This window comes from Paraphaeosphaeria sporulosa (genome assembly GCF_001642045.1).
Source record: "Paraphaeosphaeria sporulosa strain AP3s5-JAC2a unplaced genomic scaffold CC84scaffold_2, whole genome shotgun sequence".
Taxonomy (NCBI): domain Eukaryota; kingdom Fungi; phylum Ascomycota; class Dothideomycetes; order Pleosporales; family Didymosphaeriaceae; genus Paraphaeosphaeria; species Paraphaeosphaeria sporulosa.
In genome coordinates this window covers 2,230,042-2,247,495 of record NW_017253361.1, presented here as the reverse complement: position 1 = coordinate 2,247,495, position 17,454 = coordinate 2,230,042, and the positions used below count along the sequence as shown (strand labels likewise).

At 55.2% G+C, this 17,454-nt stretch overlaps 5 protein-coding genes across 5 annotated transcripts; 1 reads left to right on the top strand and 4 right to left on the bottom strand.

Moving 5' to 3' along the window:
* Positions 1–1,644: 1,644 nt before the first annotated feature.
* On the bottom strand, positions 1,645–4,934 carry CC84DRAFT_1111906 (26S proteasome non-ATPase-like protein regulatory subunit 2). Its single transcript, XM_018175300.1, has 5 exons — positions 4,612–4,934; positions 4,480–4,544; positions 4,261–4,425; positions 3,245–4,210; positions 1,645–3,188 (listed from the first exon to the last, which is right to left on the bottom strand). The coding sequence occupies exons 1-5, from the start codon at positions 4,751–4,753 to the stop codon at positions 1,824–1,826; spliced, it is 2,703 nt and encodes a 900-aa protein (XP_018040393.1). The 5' UTR covers positions 4,754–4,934; the 3' UTR covers positions 1,645–1,823.
* Positions 4,935–5,036: 102 nt separating this feature from the next.
* On the top strand, positions 5,037–6,477 carry CC84DRAFT_1111904 (RIO1-domain-containing protein; the record flags this gene model as incomplete). The annotated part of the gene is made up of 2 exons (XM_018175299.2): positions 5,037–5,166; positions 5,233–6,477. Exons 1-2 carry the CDS (start codon positions 5,104–5,106, stop codon positions 6,475–6,477), a joined length of 1,308 nt encoding a protein of 435 aa, XP_018040392.1. The 5' UTR covers positions 5,037–5,103.
* Positions 6,478–6,655: 178 nt separating this feature from the next.
* Positions 6,656–7,171, bottom strand: CC84DRAFT_1213396 (uncharacterized protein; the record flags this gene model as incomplete). Its single annotated transcript, XM_018182528.1, has 1 exon — positions 6,656–7,171. One exon carries the CDS (start codon positions 7,169–7,171, stop codon positions 6,656–6,658), a length of 516 nt encoding a protein of 171 aa, XP_018040391.1.
* Positions 7,172–8,482: 1,311 nt separating this feature from the next.
* CC84DRAFT_1085102 (uncharacterized protein) lies at positions 8,483–10,492 on the bottom strand (the record flags this gene model as incomplete). Its single annotated transcript, XM_018174085.1, has 6 exons — positions 8,483–8,711; positions 8,770–9,054; positions 9,106–9,197; positions 9,253–9,342; positions 9,394–9,484; positions 9,537–10,492. The coding sequence occupies 6 exons, from the start codon at positions 10,490–10,492 to the stop codon at positions 8,483–8,485; spliced, it is 1,743 nt and encodes a 580-aa protein (XP_018040390.1).
* A 3,212-nt stretch (positions 10,493–13,704) lies between these two features.
* On the bottom strand, positions 13,705–16,365 carry CC84DRAFT_460240 (uncharacterized protein). The gene is made up of 3 exons (XM_018186369.1): positions 16,227–16,365; positions 14,378–16,175; positions 13,705–14,324 (listed from the first exon to the last, which is right to left on the bottom strand). The coding sequence occupies exons 2-3, from the start codon at positions 16,169–16,171 to the stop codon at positions 14,028–14,030; spliced, it is 2,091 nt and encodes a 696-aa protein (XP_018040389.1). The 5' UTR covers positions 16,172–16,175; positions 16,227–16,365; the 3' UTR covers positions 13,705–14,027.
* Positions 16,366–17,454: the final 1,089 nt, after the last annotated feature.

Here is a 17,454-nt window from a genome sequence, read left to right as displayed (position 1 = left end):
CTTGGGGGTACGGCGTCGGTGTGCCTGATTGATAAGACAGGGCATTTCAGTGGACGATTTGTTGATCAAGGGTTCCCACTAGGGACGGCGTGAGATCAAGCATCTTTCATTTGAAGAGAGAACATAGTTCGAGATCATCGAAAATGCATAGCCATGGTGCTCATTGATCTAGTACTTTTCTGCTCGAGGGATACTAGATGGTTATACGAGAGCGGCTTTGGTCAGATTTTGTCTGATGATTGATGTCTTTGGATACTGATGGCTTTTAAGTGTGCGGCCCTTTTGATCCCTAAAGTCCTCATGCTATTCACGCCGTCCCGCGACATGCATACCAGCACGACCGGACCTAAGACACCCTTCTCTCCTATAGCAACACTTTCGATTACTAATCTCGATTTTATGAAGATATCGGTGCCATACGTACTTGCCCATTCCAGTAGTCGAGGCGAACCATATGTGCCTTCAACGTCGTCGACGGCATAGCGGGTACCAGCGTCGCGATCCAAGAGTAGACTTCAAAAGTTCATTCAAAAGACTTGCGATTAGAAGAGTTATACCCTCACAGTCTCCATCGTTTTGGGAATGGCGCAGCCGGATCCTGACTTTGGGAACACCTTCCTCTGGCCTACCGTCGCTTCGCCTTTCGCGAAAATCTAGAACAGACAAGGTGATGTATCGCGTCCCAGTCTGCTGCCATCCGCCAACTTCTGTCACAGACAGCAGCGCCGACAGCGACGGCTTCTGTCTAAGTTTTAAAGGAAACGCAAAAAAGACAAACGCGCCTGTCCCTTCCTCGCCGACAAAAAAGCTGGCGTTGGCAACTGACGTTGACCCGCTTCACCCAATGCAATATTGGATTCACCACTAACGGGTTCGAACAGGCGAACTGTATGACCATCTTTTCCCAGGAGAGTTCATCGGAGGCTTTTCCGTTGCCGGATAGCTACACGCCAACTAATCTCTACGTCCGCTGGTTTTGTGATTATTACTGCAACTTATAAATATATATAGGGGTGTAATCGAGTGCTTTCTGAGGCTTTTGGCGGTATGGTATTCGCGTGAGGTTGAGTGTCGCTGCGCGAGGCGAGGCGAAGTGAGAGGTGAAGGCAGCGGTTGAGTGAACGAGTGAGTGACCCTGACTGCCGGAATTGACGAGGGCTCGCTGCACGCAACTAATCGTCAGATAAACAGAAGGACATCAGTGTTGGCAGACTTTCGCCTTGGTATAATTCGAGTGCCGGATCCCCAGATGCCCTCACTTCATTTCAAGTGACCACTCGGTCATATCAGGGCTATGGCATATGGGTCGCAGTATATGCTCTTGCTATTAGCAGGGCACATAAGCGACCGCTGCATACAACACGTTCGCAAACAGTTCGCATTGCACACAAATGAAGGTGAGTGCCATCTTTGTCAATCAGAGCCGGCTTTCGCTGGGCGATGTCGCTGGGTTGAGTGGCACGACTCGTCCAGACAAACGCTTGTTGGTATCGGTGACCAAATGAAAAGACCCGTGGCCCTTGAAAAAACAGGAAGACTTGATTTGTGAGGATTGTTGAGATACGTCAGGTGCCAACGGAATCATTTGTCGTCCGTACACGTACTTGCTGCAGGAACATGCAATCCTAGGGCAACAAGTCAAAGCCATCCATGACATGCATACCAATACTTCATTCGTAGTCTCCACGCATCTATTTACTGTTACACAGTCCCTCGTCAAGAGCCTGGACACGATATGTTGTATCCTCTGCATTCCACCAGGCTACATAAGCTTCATAGCTAATTTTCTTGAAGCTACCATGCCTCATTTGTCTAAGGCAACCTCAATCCTCCCACTCTGGGTTCTTCCGTAGGATGACTACGCCTTCCAATACATTACTCAAGCTCAGGTACTTCTCGTCTTCCAATTCCGCCCTCTCGCCATGGCTCAGCAGCACTGGCGTGCTCTGTGTCTGCCATCCAGTGATTGCTTTGGGACGACCCGCCTGGCCAACGATATCGACGGCTTGACCAACTCGCACATTGACTGTGAGCGGCTTCAGCTCTTCGTCAAGGGTGATGAGGAACCGGGGAGAGATGGCTGTTGCCAGGAAGTAGAGTAGGTAATGCGCGTCTCCAACAATGAACTGCTTTGCGTCGATCATGGAGACAAGGACGGTGAGAAGACCTGCAGCGGCGACACGGGAGAGGACTGATCGGTCGGTGTGGAAGGGGCTCATGGAAAGGGTACCCTTGCCTGCGTGGAGCAGACCTTGAGCTATGCGAACCATGAAGAGGGCGTTGGGGTCGCGGTGGTAGTAGCTCGCAAGTTGACGCAGTAATTGCGCGAGACGAGCGTTGTTAGTACCAGCGCCAACCAGACCCATGGCGAAAATAGCGTTGATCGCGACGTCGTTGTCATTGTCGTGAGAGTACCGCGAAAGAGTGTCGTAGACCTTCATCTGGGGGTTGCTAGGGCTGATCAAGGCCATTGCCAAAGGCACCGCCTTTCGAATGTTGGCCTCGCCGTAATGCATTAGGTGGCCGAAAGTTCTTATGATCATATCCTGCCCGACGTCTTCACCCATTGCCACCAATGACAAGCCGATTACAGCATATGACTGGAGCAACTCGTCACCCTTCTTCTCCTCGTTCTCTTCTTCGATATGCTCGTTGCAGATGTGGAGCAACTGCTGGACCTTCAGTACGTTACCGGTACCCGCCCATGCGCAAACCTCAGCGAGCACAGATGTAGGCTTAGACATGGGGTGGTCGAGAGCTTTGAGGGTCTCCAGAATGACATCAACTTCTTCCTGCTGCCCAAAGAACAGCAAGGCGAGTCCGAGAGCCATGAAACGCGTCCACTTGTCCTTGAGCTGCTTCGACCGGTCCTCGTCCAAGAGGGTGTTCATCAACGCATCGGTCACCTCGCCGTGAGCCGAGCCAACAAAGATGAGACCCAAGGCCAAAGCCGCCATGGCTGAGAGTTGCATGTCGAGGCTTGTGTCAGTGACAATGGGAAGCAGAATCTCCAGAAGCTCTTCCTTGTTTGATCCAGCGTATGCGAGACCCAGACCCATAATGGAGGCTACGCGGACATTGACGTTCTTGTGGGAGAGGTTCTCTTCATCACCTAGCAAAGCCATGGCGGGGTCGGAGTCGTTTCGCACACCGGAGTTGAAGATACCCGTCGCAAGCATAGCACCGGCCTATCCAGAAACATTAGTACGAGGGCAGCAAAAGTGAGAAATCAGCCACTACGTACCTTAACGAGATCCTCGTCGACGTTGGTGTAGGGATCGATCTTGTCAAGACCCATCTCAACATCCCACAACATGAGCATACCGAGCGATGCAGCTGTGGAAAGCATGCCCTCATCCTTGGTCTTCCAGACCCAGCTGTTCTTGCTATCTGAGTTGAGCATCAACTTGTCGTTACCGTAACCAGCATTGACAAAGGCGTTAACGAAGGCGGAAGCCAGGTTGTGGCGCGCTGAGTCGGTGTTGGTGAGACCAGCTGTCCTGCTGCTCTCGAGGTGGGTCTTGTAGATGTCATCAGGAGTCTTGGGGTCTAAGATGTTCAGCTCCTTGCCCAGCGCCTTGAAGTAGTCTGACAAGCGGGTGTTGCTTAGGCACTCTTGTAGCTCAGAATCCTCGTCTTCCGACACGTCGAACCAGATCCGCTGTCGGGCAATGAGGAAAGCCATCTGCCGCCTTGTCGCCTTGTCCTCTGTGGAGTTGAACGTCTCTTCAATCAGCTCCCGGTCGTTGAGCCGTATCGCGAGGACCACGGCCTGGGTGTACTGCTTGTATTTCCGGTAGACCTGGTAGGCTGTGCGGAGGAACTTGTCGTTGTCGGGGTAGGTGAGGAGGGGCACCGTGCTGACCATGTACAAGCACACCCTGCTGTATGTGTCGGCATCCAGATACTGCTCAATTTGGTCAATCATCTCCAGCTCGGAGAGGATATCGACTGCATCGGCTTCGGCGTTGTGCTTCAGGAAGAAGGGAACCAGCGAGAGGACAAGGTCCGTGATGTCGTCCGTCGACTTGTCATCGTTCAACCGCTTCTGGTATTCTCTGCCAATCTCGAGAGCGAGATGGCGCATGTATTCGTGGCCCCACGAGCCAAGATCCGAGGATGGCGCTTGCAGACGGTATTTCAAGCAGTCGAGGCGGTCCTCGTCGGAATACGTCATTCCGAGTACGGATAGCATGTCGGCGAACGATTTCTGTCCTATGTCAGTGCCCGCACGAGCTGGCAGCATTCACAGTGGCGTACCTTGTTGTCGCCCTCGGGCCACGAGTCGTAGGCCTTCTCTAAGCTTTCATAGTGTGGTCGCAGAAACTTGAGCGGCTTCGGCACCGCCGTCATCGAACTCGTGGCTGTCTTGATGAACTCCTTGATCTTCTCGAGCGCGGGGTTGTAGAGATCTGCATCCGGTCCCTACAGAGCTTCAGTCAGCCGATGCTCTGATAAACATGCATGCGGGACACGTACCAGTATCCGCTCAACCAACATCTCCAGGTCGCTCTTCAGCTGCTGGTCCTCCTCACTGAGCTCCTCTGTAGTTGGTCAGCGACAGACTCCCCCGTGACGCTGGAGTGGCAGCGGTCCGGCACGGCGACGTACCAACGGCAGGCGCGCCTTTCTTATCGTCTATGGGCTTGCCATCCTTGTCTTTCTGGACTTCCTTCTGCTCTGCGTCGCCATTTGCCGCCTTTCCCTTGCCCTTATCGGCGGCTGTGGGCTTCTTCTCGTCGTCTGCGGCCATGTTGCTTGCGGGTGGAAGCTAGGCGGGCGGCGAAGTGTATCTCGTGCACCGAGCGAAGGCGGGGATGCAGATCTCGGCCGTTAAAAGGGTGCTGTGCGATGGTGCGGGAGGGGGCTCGGGGAGGAAGAGGTCGCTCGAGGCGTCGGGACGAGGCGGGGGCGGTATGGGGAGAATGTTGATGCGTCGTCGAGCTCTCAGTCGCATTCGCCGACGCCAAGCACTGGCGCGGTGATCAAAGCGGCGAGCGCGCTCCGACTTCGAGAATCGTCCAAAATTATTTGCAGACCCCGCACACCCTTGCGGACGACTCCGATTCACCCTGCCGCGCCAGAAGCACCGCTCTCGCCGCGATGAAACTGAACGTCAAGAACATTCGCTATGTCATGCCCGAGGACTGGCGCGTGCTGACTGCGGTATGCGCCCTCCGTGTTCCTGTCGTCGCTGCAGCGGGGGACTAACGCTGATGAAGACGCGCACAGGCAGAACAGGGCAGCCGTAACCACGAGCTCGTTCCCACGCCGCTGATTGTACAGCTCTCCGGCCTGCGCTCCGGGAACGCCGTGCACAAGAGCATCTCCAACCTCGCAAAGATCGGCCTCGTTGCCAAAGTGAAGAATGCAAAGTACGATGGCTACCGTCTCACGTACGGCGGGCTCGACTACCTCGCCCTGCACACGCACACCAAGTCCTCGACGATATACTCGGTCGGCAACCAGATCGGCGTGGGCAAGGAGTCGGACATCTTCGTGTGCGCCAACGAGACGGGCATGCAGCAGGTGCTGAAGATACATCGTCTGGGCCGCATATCCTTCCGCACCGTAAAGGCGAACCGCGACTACCTGCGCAACCGCTCCTCGGCCTCGTGGATGTACATGTCCCGGCTGGCCGCCATGAAGGAGTTTGAGTTCATGAAGGCACTGCGACGGGAGGGCTTTCCCGTCCCAGAACCTCTTGGTCAGAATAGGCACACCGTCGTCATGAGCCTCGTCGACGCGTTCCCTTTACGGCAGATTTCCACCATCGAAGACCCTTCAGAACTCTACTCTGAGCTGCTCTCCCTCATCGTCCGATTAGCCGAGGTCGGCCTGATCCATGGCGACTTTAACGAGTTCAACATCCTGATCGAGGAGAAGCCTGAGGCGGATGGAAAAGTGGCCCTGATTCCTACCATCATCGATTTCCCACAAATGGTGTCCGTCTCGCATGCCAATGCCGAGTACTACTTCGACCGCGATGTAGATTGCATCAAACGCTACTTCGACCGCCGGTACGGCTTCACGAGCGACGAGCCTGGTCCTTTCTTCAAAGAGTCCACCAAGAATATCCGAAAGAGGCTTGATGTGGAAGTAGAGGCGAGTGGCTTCAGCAAGAAGATGGCCAAGGAGTTGGAGGCATACATGAAGGAGCACGGCATCGATGGCGATGCCGGTGGCGTCGAGCGGGATGAAGAAGATGAAGACGACGGTCCCGGTAGCGAGCAAGATGAGTCGCTAGAAGTCGAGCCGGAGTCAGAGGCATCGCTTGAGCAGCAGACGCCAGCGGAGGATGTCGCGGTTGACTCAACGGCCACACCCGCGCAAATCGCAGCACAAATGACGATCCTCGACATCCGCGATAACGACCCGCTGCCGGACCTCAGCGAGATTCAGGCCATGAAGGCCAAGCAAGCACCGACCGGTATGTCCACCAAAGCCGCCAAGACAAAAGCTGGATGGGCTCTTTGAATGTGGATCCACATGTACTTCTTCTCTTCAGCGATACCCCAGCATTTCGAGTGTACATTTACACTCGTGAAAAGTTAACGATAGTATGCACTCTCTCTATAGACGCAATGGAACACATTTACAAAGTTCGAAACATGGGTATCATCACCACCGTCTCCCTGTCCACTCTACTCTGCACTCACTGCTCATACGCCGGCGGAGCCTCACCCTTTGTATACGGCGGTAGCACATCGCCATCCACATGTACCTCTTCCCGGGCATTGCTCCTCCCAACCCCACCACCAAACCACGCCCACACACTTCCCATTCCCCAGCTTCTCCCCCTGCCCACCTTAATGGCTCTCCCCTCTTCCGTAAAACTATCCCGCCCCATCCCCAACGCGCCCCCAAGGTCCCACATCGCACTTCCCGAAGCACCCGTGCCCAGATCCTCCCGCTCACTCAGCATCGCTCCAACCCGGGCCTCGAACCCCCATCTCCCAATCCACTCCGCGCACCACAGATCCATGAGCTCTGCTTCCCGGGCCGTCTGCTCGAAGCCCTCGGCGCGCTGGATAGTGAGGAGGGCAAGTACGTTGTGATGGTCGTGCGTGTACGTGTCGACCCGGTGGCCCCAGGCGCGGAAGTCGGCGGCGAGGACGTGCGAAGTGGTTACGTATGGTGCGCCGCCGAGGTAGACTGCGTGAATCTGCATGTTTGAGTTCTCCGAATGCGTTGCTTGTGCTGCCGAAGACGACGACGAGGTCGAAGTGGAAGAGCGCCCCCGGCGCCCTTGGAGTAAGCTGACGCCGATGCGTATTCTCGCGCTGCGGATGCCCGAAACCCTAGCCGTAGCCGTGGATGTAGATGAACAACTCGACTCCATAGCCCAGCCCAGCCCGCTCTTGTATTTGACGAGGTCGCTGCCTCAGCCTACCATACCATGGTATCCCATACCGCCTGAGACCCTCTCTGTCCTATAAACATATCCTGCTCTATCAAATCCATCAGAAGTCTCAGACTCCCACCTACATCATGACAGTCACGCCTAAACACGCCTCGTCAGCCCACAAGGGACCTAACCGGCTGCCAGACACGTAGCCAAACAGGCTGCTCCATTTCTTACGTCAGGCGCCCACGATGGCTACACCTTCCGGGGCGGAGCGATCGAATTGTGCAAGGTACGTGTGGCTCCCTGTGTCATGAGAGGACCTTTATGTGTGGTATTCCAGCAAGCTTGGATGTCACGCAGGCTGGTGACCTGATGATGTTGGTCGGATGGCCTGCTGCGAAGGCTGGTCGTGTGACACCAACTGGTCGGGTGGTCGCGTCACAACAACCTACGCAACGTCTCAAACGATGACCCAACCGGTATCCGCAAACAATATCCACGAACGCGAACTGAGTGGGCTTCTCCCTCACGACGATACAAAAAGGAATAGCCACGTGATTGCAAATACCACATCACCCACAAATGTCATTGCGAACGAAGTTGGGGAAGGAAAGGCCCGCAATATATTTTCCCTGAGACTGCAGTCGAAAATGCTCCCATAAAGTTTTTTCCCATCCATCAAGCTCCTAGAGCCTACCCGTCATCAATGTAAACTTCTATTCCAGTATCCATCAAGATTCTTTGCGATCGTGCACCTGGGCCAAATCGAATGATATACCGGTAAGATGGCAGTCAGCCTCCCAGGGATGTCGAGAAGGTGACAGAAGCTCAGCGATGTAAGGTATAGAAAAGTGTCCGAGGTGGATCAACAAGGTATTAGAGCGTCAGTGACAGCGACAAGGGAGTTGTCGAGAGACAGGAAAGCAACGAATAGGCCTGATAACCGGATTGACATGGATTGCATCGTCAAGGCAACTGAAGCGACGCTCCACCATACGATAAGATGCCGATGTATGTCTGACGTGCAAATGGCGGTCAAGCCTATGTCCAAGAAACGATCGCGAAGAATAGTCGTACATATGCACGGGTCGGTCAAGTCCGTTTCGAACATATGGAGGTGCTGCGGCTCGGCAATCACTCGTCACCATTGTGGCAGGTTGGTGAGGATGGACCCTCCTGCTTGATCGGTGTGGCGGGGTTCGTCTTCACGTCGGTACCGCGCTCGGTACCACCGTCCTCAGACTTGAAAACTGGAACATGAGCCATCTGATGCATGGCTGGGCGGGACATTCCCAGGCTCGAGGGCACAGCAGGGGCCCACGGTTGGCGGTAGCGATTCGCAGGGCCGTACGAGGTTGGGTTGCTTCGGAGGGTCAGCCAGGTCTTGCCATCCGTGATCGGGGGGTACTCACCCAGTTGACTGCTGCTGTAGGAAGATCTCGAACTCATTTGCAGCGCCCTGTGAGTCCGGAGACATGTTCAAGTAGCGATCGGGTCCGGTACTAAGAGCACGAGCTTGCGCAACGCCGACTTCGTACTCAGCAGCGCGGAAGACTCGACCAGCGGCTGTCTGCTGCTTGAGCATCTTTTGTTCGTGAGTATCGGAGTATCGAATTTGGATGAGGTGCTCTTCGCCTCCTGGCTTCGCAACGGGTGTGTTGTTGAAAGTCTTGATCACCTCCTCGCAGATATCTCGCGTGTCGAAGCTGGTTCCTGGTTAGCACAGAAGGGCGTTGACCATCGAAAGGCTGACTCACCGAGCGAAGCCAACACCACGACCATGGCCTGCAGCGTCCCGGAGGATCCTAGTAGAACAGACCTTGTGAGGGGCGAAGATTGCGCTGAGTTCCTGGACGTGGTTAACTTTGTCATGGAAGCAAAGGGCAGTCGTGAAGACAACTTACATGCTCGCTCATGTTTTTGGGAATGTTCGAGACATACAGGTTCGTATTGGTCTCATCCGCGAACTTTTTCAACTTCGAATAGAACGACTCCTGCAACGTGTCAGGAACCTGTAAAGACTGAGTGGTATTGGTGAAACATACACGCGCGAAAGAGACCTCATAGCCAAGGTAATGGAAGCCACGGATGCAATTCTCGGCATCTTCGAAGTTGTGGTACTTGATGAATCCAAAGCTGGATAATCTGTGAGCAAGTGGCAGTGAAGAAGAAGGGCCGGACGTCTTACCCCTTGCACAGGTTGGTCTTCAAGTCGATGATTGACTTCGAGCTCTGGATATCGCCGAAGCGCTTACCCCAAGCGTGCAGCATCTCGTCAGTAGTCTCTGGCAGGAGGCCGCGGATGTAGACGTTTGTCTCGCCGGTCTTGTTCTCCAGGCTCCGGTCAAGCGGCTTAAGCGGGGAACTAGGTGCTGGAATGGCTCGCGGGATCGGCGGCTCCTTCTGGAGGAGCTGGGCGAGCTGAGGCGAGATGGTGGCAACAGACGCCTGCTTGGGGTTGACGAGCTGCACTCCATACTGGGCCAACTGCGAAGGTGACGGTGTCGCGCTGCTCGTGTACATACCATTCGGCGAGCGATCTATGATAGCAGTCGAGGTGCCGTATCGGTATAGGCCAGTGCTAGTATATGGCGTACCTGGGATGTCGTTCTCGTTGGATGAGATAGAATCCCGACGCGGGGTCATGAGTGTGGGCATATCGCTAGAGGAGACTCGGGACGCCCATCCGTTACCCATCGGGGATTCGACCATTCCTTGGTTATACTGATACGTCGTCTGAGGTACGAAAGTACCGGCATTGTTATACATTCCGGGCGAATGTCCCATACCCGCTTGCTGCGGGGCGCCGGCCATCACGCCATACATGGGGTTCATGTTAGGAACCCAGAGGTGGCCCTGACCTTGAAGGTACTCGGACGCGTTGTTGGCGAGAACGGCACCGCCAGCTTTGGAGGCCATGGAACCGCCGTACGAACCGTGGACGTTCATGGCTGCCATGCCACTCGTCAGCGCTGCTATGCCATTGTCGCCGCCATGTGCAGACATGGGGTGTCCCCGATGGAGGTAGTTGGCCGTACCGTGGCCCTGATTGGCTTGGTTGTAGTGACCATGACCCATCATTGACTGGCCCTTGTAACCCGCAGCGGTAGCAGTGGAATAGTTGTTGCGGGAATTACCGGACATTTTGCAGTTGGTGTGAGTAAGACCGCTACGGAACAGGGAGTTCGGGTTGAACAACGGGAATTGTGCGGGGCAAAGAGAGCAGGCGCTCCAGAACCGGGAGCACTGTGGCAGATATTGGGCTTTTCCTGGAGCAACGGGCGAGCGAAGGCTCGAGGTCTGGCGAGAGGATTGAAATGTAGAAAGAAGACGGTGCTCTGCCGAGAGTCAGTAGGCCCTTTACAGGCAACGCGGATTTCTCAGCGGAGGGTATTTTTGTGGAGAAGGAGAGGCGGGCAGGCAAGAAAAGGAGATTGTTATGTAGGTGCGAAGGGTGAGGGTGAGGGTGAGGGTGAACACTGGTGCGGCAAAGAAAGCGCCGACTGCCCAGCTACTGCGGAGCGGCGAAGAGCCGCCATGAGTGAAGGTGAGGGTGAATAGGACAGGCAATGCTCACCGAGTCGTAAATGTCAATTTTCTGCAATGTGCGGGATTGGTAGTGACTCCAAAGCTGGAACGACGTCAGCGATGCTGGAGCAACGAGCACGCTGCCGCAAGAGCAGTGTCGACTACTGACCTGTGGAAAGCTACAAAGAATGTGGCCACTGAAGCGTACTGGTGAGAAAGAAGTGTGGTGTGGAGAGGAGAAGAAGAAGAGCGAGCGAGCGAGCGATAGGACGAGAAGGGTGCGGGAACGAGCGCTTCTCGCCATTGTCGTGCGAGGAAAGAGCTGCTCACACGTCGAGGGGGAGGGACGGGCCGCGAACGAGGCAGCGACGGTGGCGTCACCTTCCGCTCAAATCCACGACCGCATCGTCTCGTGGAGTTGAAAACGGACTCACCTTCCCGGCGAACGATATGGCGGATGTATACAGCAATGACGATGATACTCCAAGGAACGACCCGTACGTAGCCGCTGCTGGTTGTTCTGACCTTTGGCGTTTCGTGAGTTAAATATACTGTCGAAGAGCTGTTACTATATCAATGTCTGGCGGAGGTATGAAGCGGAGGAGCCACTGCAGTGCGTGTGCTGCTCTGGCAGCCACGCTGGGCGAGGTGCTTTAATAGTACCAGCATCGGTGCCGCCAGCTGTATACCCCAGGAACAGCAATACTGCGAGTCGCTTCAATGCGTTGAGGCGGTGCAATGCGTCTTAGCTTTGTGCTCTCCCGCTGCCGCGTCGGCGGCCCATGGCTGCTCTGCGGTGAGCTCTCCAATCGTGAGCGCCACCAGCTGCAGTCGATCTCTAGGCGCAGCTGGCCCCTCAGGGCCGAAGTCAAAGGCGAGAGAAGCGCCAACGCCCTTGCAGTAGGGCTGAGGAAGCAGAGACGTCGTCTTCGATAGACGTCATCAGAACCAATTGCTGTGGCACAGAGAGGCGATGCAAAGTGTCGCTCGTGGAAGCGAGAACAAGATCTATCACTTTTCAATTCTCAGGTCTACGATCCCAAACTCTTACCCCAGCAACACGCAGAGCTTTGCGCAGCCTCAAAATTGCTGGAATACATGCTTTCCGTTTGACTCCAGATTGGCCTGCAGCACGTTAGTACGCTACACAACAGGACCAGGCCTCGCACAAAAAGGCATAGACCATCTGCGCACCTGTTTTGACCTTGAAATAGCCTCGCAAAAGTGTGCAGCTGCATCTGATTTGTCACATCGCTGCAAGCCTGAACGGAGACGGCGCATCCAGCTCTACGGTCGAGTCCTTCCATCCAATGTACTTCGAGGCACAGGTGAGAGAAGACGTTTTCTGGGGAACCCTCGAGATAGCCCCCACACTCGACTTGAAAATATGTCTGGTTTGCCCACACGTGGGTCGAAAAAACTTTCCGCATGCTGCACGCTGCATGCACCAGCAGGGAACGACCCGATGCTGGTCGATCCAACACAACTCGCCTCGTTTACAACTTGTATATTGCGAATATGCACGAACGGAACGTGCCTCCCCAGGAAACAATTCTCGAGGATACGAAGGACCCCAAGCCCGGGTTACCCATTCTTCTAGAGTGAGTCGCTGACGAAACCGTCCACTGAATCAGGACCCACCCCATCCTTGTCTTTCCCACGGACCTTAATGAAATGGAATGACCAGGCAAGCGCTGCTCAGACCGCCGTGCGACAGGAAGCACTTAAAGCGGGAGTACCTGCTTCCCCTCGTGCCGCTGTGGCCAATATCAATTACGCAGCCGCCCCGTTGCTGCTGTTCACCGCCAAGGCCGTTTGCTGAAACATTGGAAATGCGTGGAGTCGTCAGTTCTCGTCACAGCTCTTTGGTTCATTGGTTCGACGCAATTAACGTGCTAGGTTCGATGCGTGAGGCTCGTATACCACGCATGAGCGATGAGTTGTCAATGGAGAAGAGCGCTCCTGTTGACAACTGATCACATAGATAGCTGTGATGGGTGCGAGTTGAGCCTGGCCTGTCATACAACGCTGTGTTTCCTGTGGCGTCAATAGCTTGCTTCTGGCTGCTGCGTCGTACAACTTCGGGAACCGGCAGGCGCCGAGCCTAATTCTGGCAAGAAAGGGATAGCAAATATGGCGATGAGCGAGCCTCTAACCCATAAAGATAGTTATACGTGACATCGCACTCCCGCACCAAGAGATAACATACCTATTATCGCCTTGTCTTCTGTACCGTCCAGCCCCGAAGTCGACGCGAATGTGGCCTCCGTGTTTCTTCGATCAACTCCTTCACCTAGCAATGTTTTATCGGGAGGTCTACTCCAACAACATCGTCACTACTGATTAATTTGTACGAAACCTGACAGCCAACTGACTCAACCCCAGACCTGGCAACCGGATACATCTCGCGACTTGCGAGGCCAAAAAGGGGTTTGATCGATACCGAATCACGGTTCGAGTAAGCGCGCGTCGTGGTGCGTCGCACAGAGAAGGATCATGGTTCAGCCAACGCTGTTGCATGGCTTGTCCAGGAACGGTTCCTTAAGCACTCCATTCGGCGGACTCCGAAACATGCCCCGCTTGCACATACGAAGGTGCGTTTTCCGTGACAGATGGCAATGATAGGATGAGGTCAAGTCTCAGGCCGAGGGGGTTAATTCTGAAAGTATGTGTTACCTAGGCATGTGGAGAATAAGATCGCCGCACAGGGGGACGTACAGGCGGCGCGGAAAGTACGGGTACATTATTATGATATTCAGAAGCAAGTTGTGAGCGGTCAGATGAACAAGCCGATACCTACGGTGGCCGGAAGTGCGGAGCAGGTGTGCAGAGGTGACATCTGGACTTGCTTTCGATCCGCCAAGCCGCCAATGAAAGGTTGCCGCACATCGCCTCCAAATGCTGTACCGAACCGCTAGACCACATGGGCACCCTTGGTTGAAGGTTGTATCTACATTATGCAATTTGCTAAGCCTATGCAGTCTAGCTAACGAACCTCTATAAAGCTCAAAGTGGATAACAGACAATGACAATCGCGCCAGGTTGCCGCATTATGACGCCCGCTCCATCTAGGTTGTGCAAAACGCATATCGTAAATGCCATGCCACAGAGAACAATAGAGAAGGGTACTCCTTTTGGCAACGCAATTCCCCTAGCTCCACACATCCTCCTGGTATTGATTTGATGCCCTCATTGCTTTGACAATTTCCTCGCCCCGCGACTCGTCTACATTCCGGTATTTGGCAATGACCTTGCCAAGCAGTGTGTTAACCTCGCGCGCCATGTTGGCAGCGTCACCGCAGACGTAGAAGTACGCCTTCTGCTCAAGGAGCTTGTTAACTTCTTCACCGTTCTCTTCTAGCTTGTGCTGGACGTAGACCTTCTTGGGGCCGTCGCGGGAGAAGGCTGTGTGCATAATGAAGTTGTCGCCGAGAGCCTGCTTGTATTCCTGGACCGAAAATAAGCATGTGAAGAAACTGTGACGGGGGGTGTAAATCTTACCTCCCACTCCTTCTCATATACGAAATCTTCGGCCTTCTTCCTGCAGCCGAAGAACAAAACTGTCTTACCAACAGGCTGGCCAGCCTTTGCCTGTGCGGCACGTTCTTGGATGAAACCACGGAACGGCGCGACACCAGTTCCTGGACCAACCATAATTATGGGCTTGGAAGGGTCCGAAGGGAGCCTGAAGTTGGAATGACGGACGTGAACGGGAACGTGAATTCCATCGTATTTGTTTCGAGGACCAGTGATGCAGTACTCCAACCCGTTCGGATCCGGATTCGGGTCGCCGTGTTGTTTTTGCTTGAGGGCAAGAAGGTAGTTGGTGGTGACTCCCTTGAGCACGTGAGGGGCGCCAGGCTTATGGCTCGACTCAACAACAGCAGTAATGGAAATCTTGTTCTTTTGGACAAGCGAGGACGAAGAGATGGAGTAATAACGTGGTTGGATCTTCAACAAACCTTCGATCATGAGCGAGAACGGAATCTTCGTCCAAGGCTCGCCCTTGGAGGTGATCTCAAGTAGCTGTGCCAGGTTAAGATGGCGATCCGTGACCTGTTTGTGGAAGTAGTCTTTCTCACTTCCTAGTTTGGCCATTTCATTCTTGATGTCCTCGTTAGGCGCAAATTGCGCGAGCTGAGACGCGAATTGACGCGATACAGCAGCGCCGATTTCCATGTGGTAGCGAACGGCGGCCTCATAAGTGGTGGGGGAGGGGAAGGGTACCTTGGCCGTGGAGTCGAGTCCTTTCACTGCAATGACGGTGTCACGCTTGTCCTTCAGACCCAGAATGTTCAGCAGGCGGTTTACTTCCTTCCCGGCGTTTGTAGGCCAAATCGCAATGTGGTCACCAGTGGTGTATGACAGGTTGGAGCCCTCGATTCCGATTTCCATGTGTAGGCAGTTTCGGTCGGCGGCGTTGAACAGTTCGTGGGATTCGATGATAGGAGCGATGAAGGGATTGTTTGCATTGTAGGGGCCCTTTTGGGATCCTTCCAAGTGGTTCCTGTTGGGTTCGCCCAAGTACACCGTGTCGTCCTCGGCAGAGAGGTCGGTCCTCTCTTTGATCTCGAACACCGGCTCATAGACAGCTTCACGCTCTTCCAAGTTCAAGGCCTCGCATACAGCGGTCCACATGGGCTCCTTCCATGCAAGAAAATCTTCTTCCATGGTACCGGCACCGTCGTCACCCTCGCCAGCGGCGCCCAGGCGGGTCGCGCCCAACTTGGTCAGGTACTTGTCGACATCGCGGACCATGGAGTTGTAGTGTTCGTACGTGTTGTTACCCAGACCGAAAGCGACGTACTTCATCTTGCTGAGCGGCTTCTCTTCGGCGGATGCGCCCTCACTGAAGGACACATCGTCTCCGCCAATGAACTCGTAGAATTCGACGGCATTGTCTGTGGGCTCTCCCTCGCCGTAGGTGGCGAGTACAAACACGGCGAGCTTGTCTTCGGGAAACTGGTCGAGGTTGTCGTAGTCGTAGTCTTCCAGGTCCGCGACCATGCAGTTCAAGCCGAAGCGGGAATGCCCCTCCTTGGCGATACGCGAAGCATAGTCCTCGGCGGTTCCGGTCTGGCTGCCGTAGAAGACAACGCAGTTCTTGTCCGACTCCTCCATTTTCTCCAAGATGTTTCGGGACTTGCCCGCCTTGGCTGCGCCATTGCCGGTCGCGAGCGAGTTGCCGTATGGGTCTCCGTATACGGCCCAGTAGGTGCCCTTGGTGAAGTAGGCGACCGTTCCGAGCAGTAGCACGGCGAGGACGACGATGTCGAGGGTGTCTAGTTGCGCCATGGTGCTGGCAGAACCATCAGCACGCACGTCGAGGGGTGCGGAGGGAGGGACTCACGGGGACAAGCAGCGGAGCTGGCCGGAGAAGAACACGCGGGTGAATTTGTATGCGGTTTCGGGCGTCGGTGGTGGAGGTCGGTTGTCAAAGCGGCCGACCCTCTCTGAGTGGAGCCTTAACCCTTATCGGGATCTGGCTCTGTTGGCTGATGCTCAGGCTTGTGAAAGGTCACAGTGTTCGGAAACGGGACGCGACGCGTCTTGCAATAATATAATAAGAATGCAGAATGCAGAGTAGCGAGTGTTGGCCCGGACGAAGCTCGGTGCAGAGGCAGTCGGAGTGATGCCGTCAACGATCCGTGACGGGTGTTCGGTGGAGGACGGGAGCTGGTTGCGGCACGAATGTCGGCGCTCGTTCGCGGAATTGGGCCGTCCACAGACCCCACAGCAAAAAGACTTCCGCAACGTGTGGGGTAGTGTGCGAGCAGTGTGCCAGCAGGCTTCGTACGAGGAACACAGTGACTGGCACACAGGAGAATGGACACGGGGATGAATGCTGGCAATCGCGGAAGGGACACGGTCAAAATTACGGTCAGGGCAGGGGCACTTAATTTTTAGGAATCGAACATCAAGTCACGAATTCCAGTCGGAGGGCACCGAGTCCGTCAGCACAGAGCTTCCGTGCTGATGGTCGGGCGCCTGCACGGAGAGAGGTCTGGTTGGCCCATCCGCAATGTAGTCAGCGCGTGAGCTCTCGTGCTCTTTGACCGTCGGTGTGGTGTGGCAGCACTGACTGTCAGACGCGGAAACATCCAGACGTCAACCGGGACAGCCTCGGGCATCAGATGGGCGGGCTCGCTACCCAGAATCCGTCCATGTCCAGCAGTGGTGGCCGCCAAGCTGGCCGCCTGTCCAGATTTCAGACGTGCCGTTGATTCGGCTTGGGATGCCTGCGGCCTTCCCGTCTGATGGTGCGCACGTGCTTCGTGATTGCCCACTGGCCTACTCTGTGCATGTGTGTGCATATCTTGTGAAGCTGCTGGCGGACGCGCCCAACAGCTACAGACACGGTGGGCACTCGGCGCACGGCGGCGCCCCTCGGCCCACGCAGCATACCGCCCATCGCGCGCGCCCTGGGCGCTACGCACTGCTGGGTATTGCGCAGTAGTAGAGAGGGCAGCCATGGCGACGTCCCGTAGACGCGGGCCCGCCAGCACGCAGATCGCCCGGCGTGGGGAATACCGGTGGCTATCTTGCAAGCGGATTAGTGCGGCGCAGGCGAATTCGTC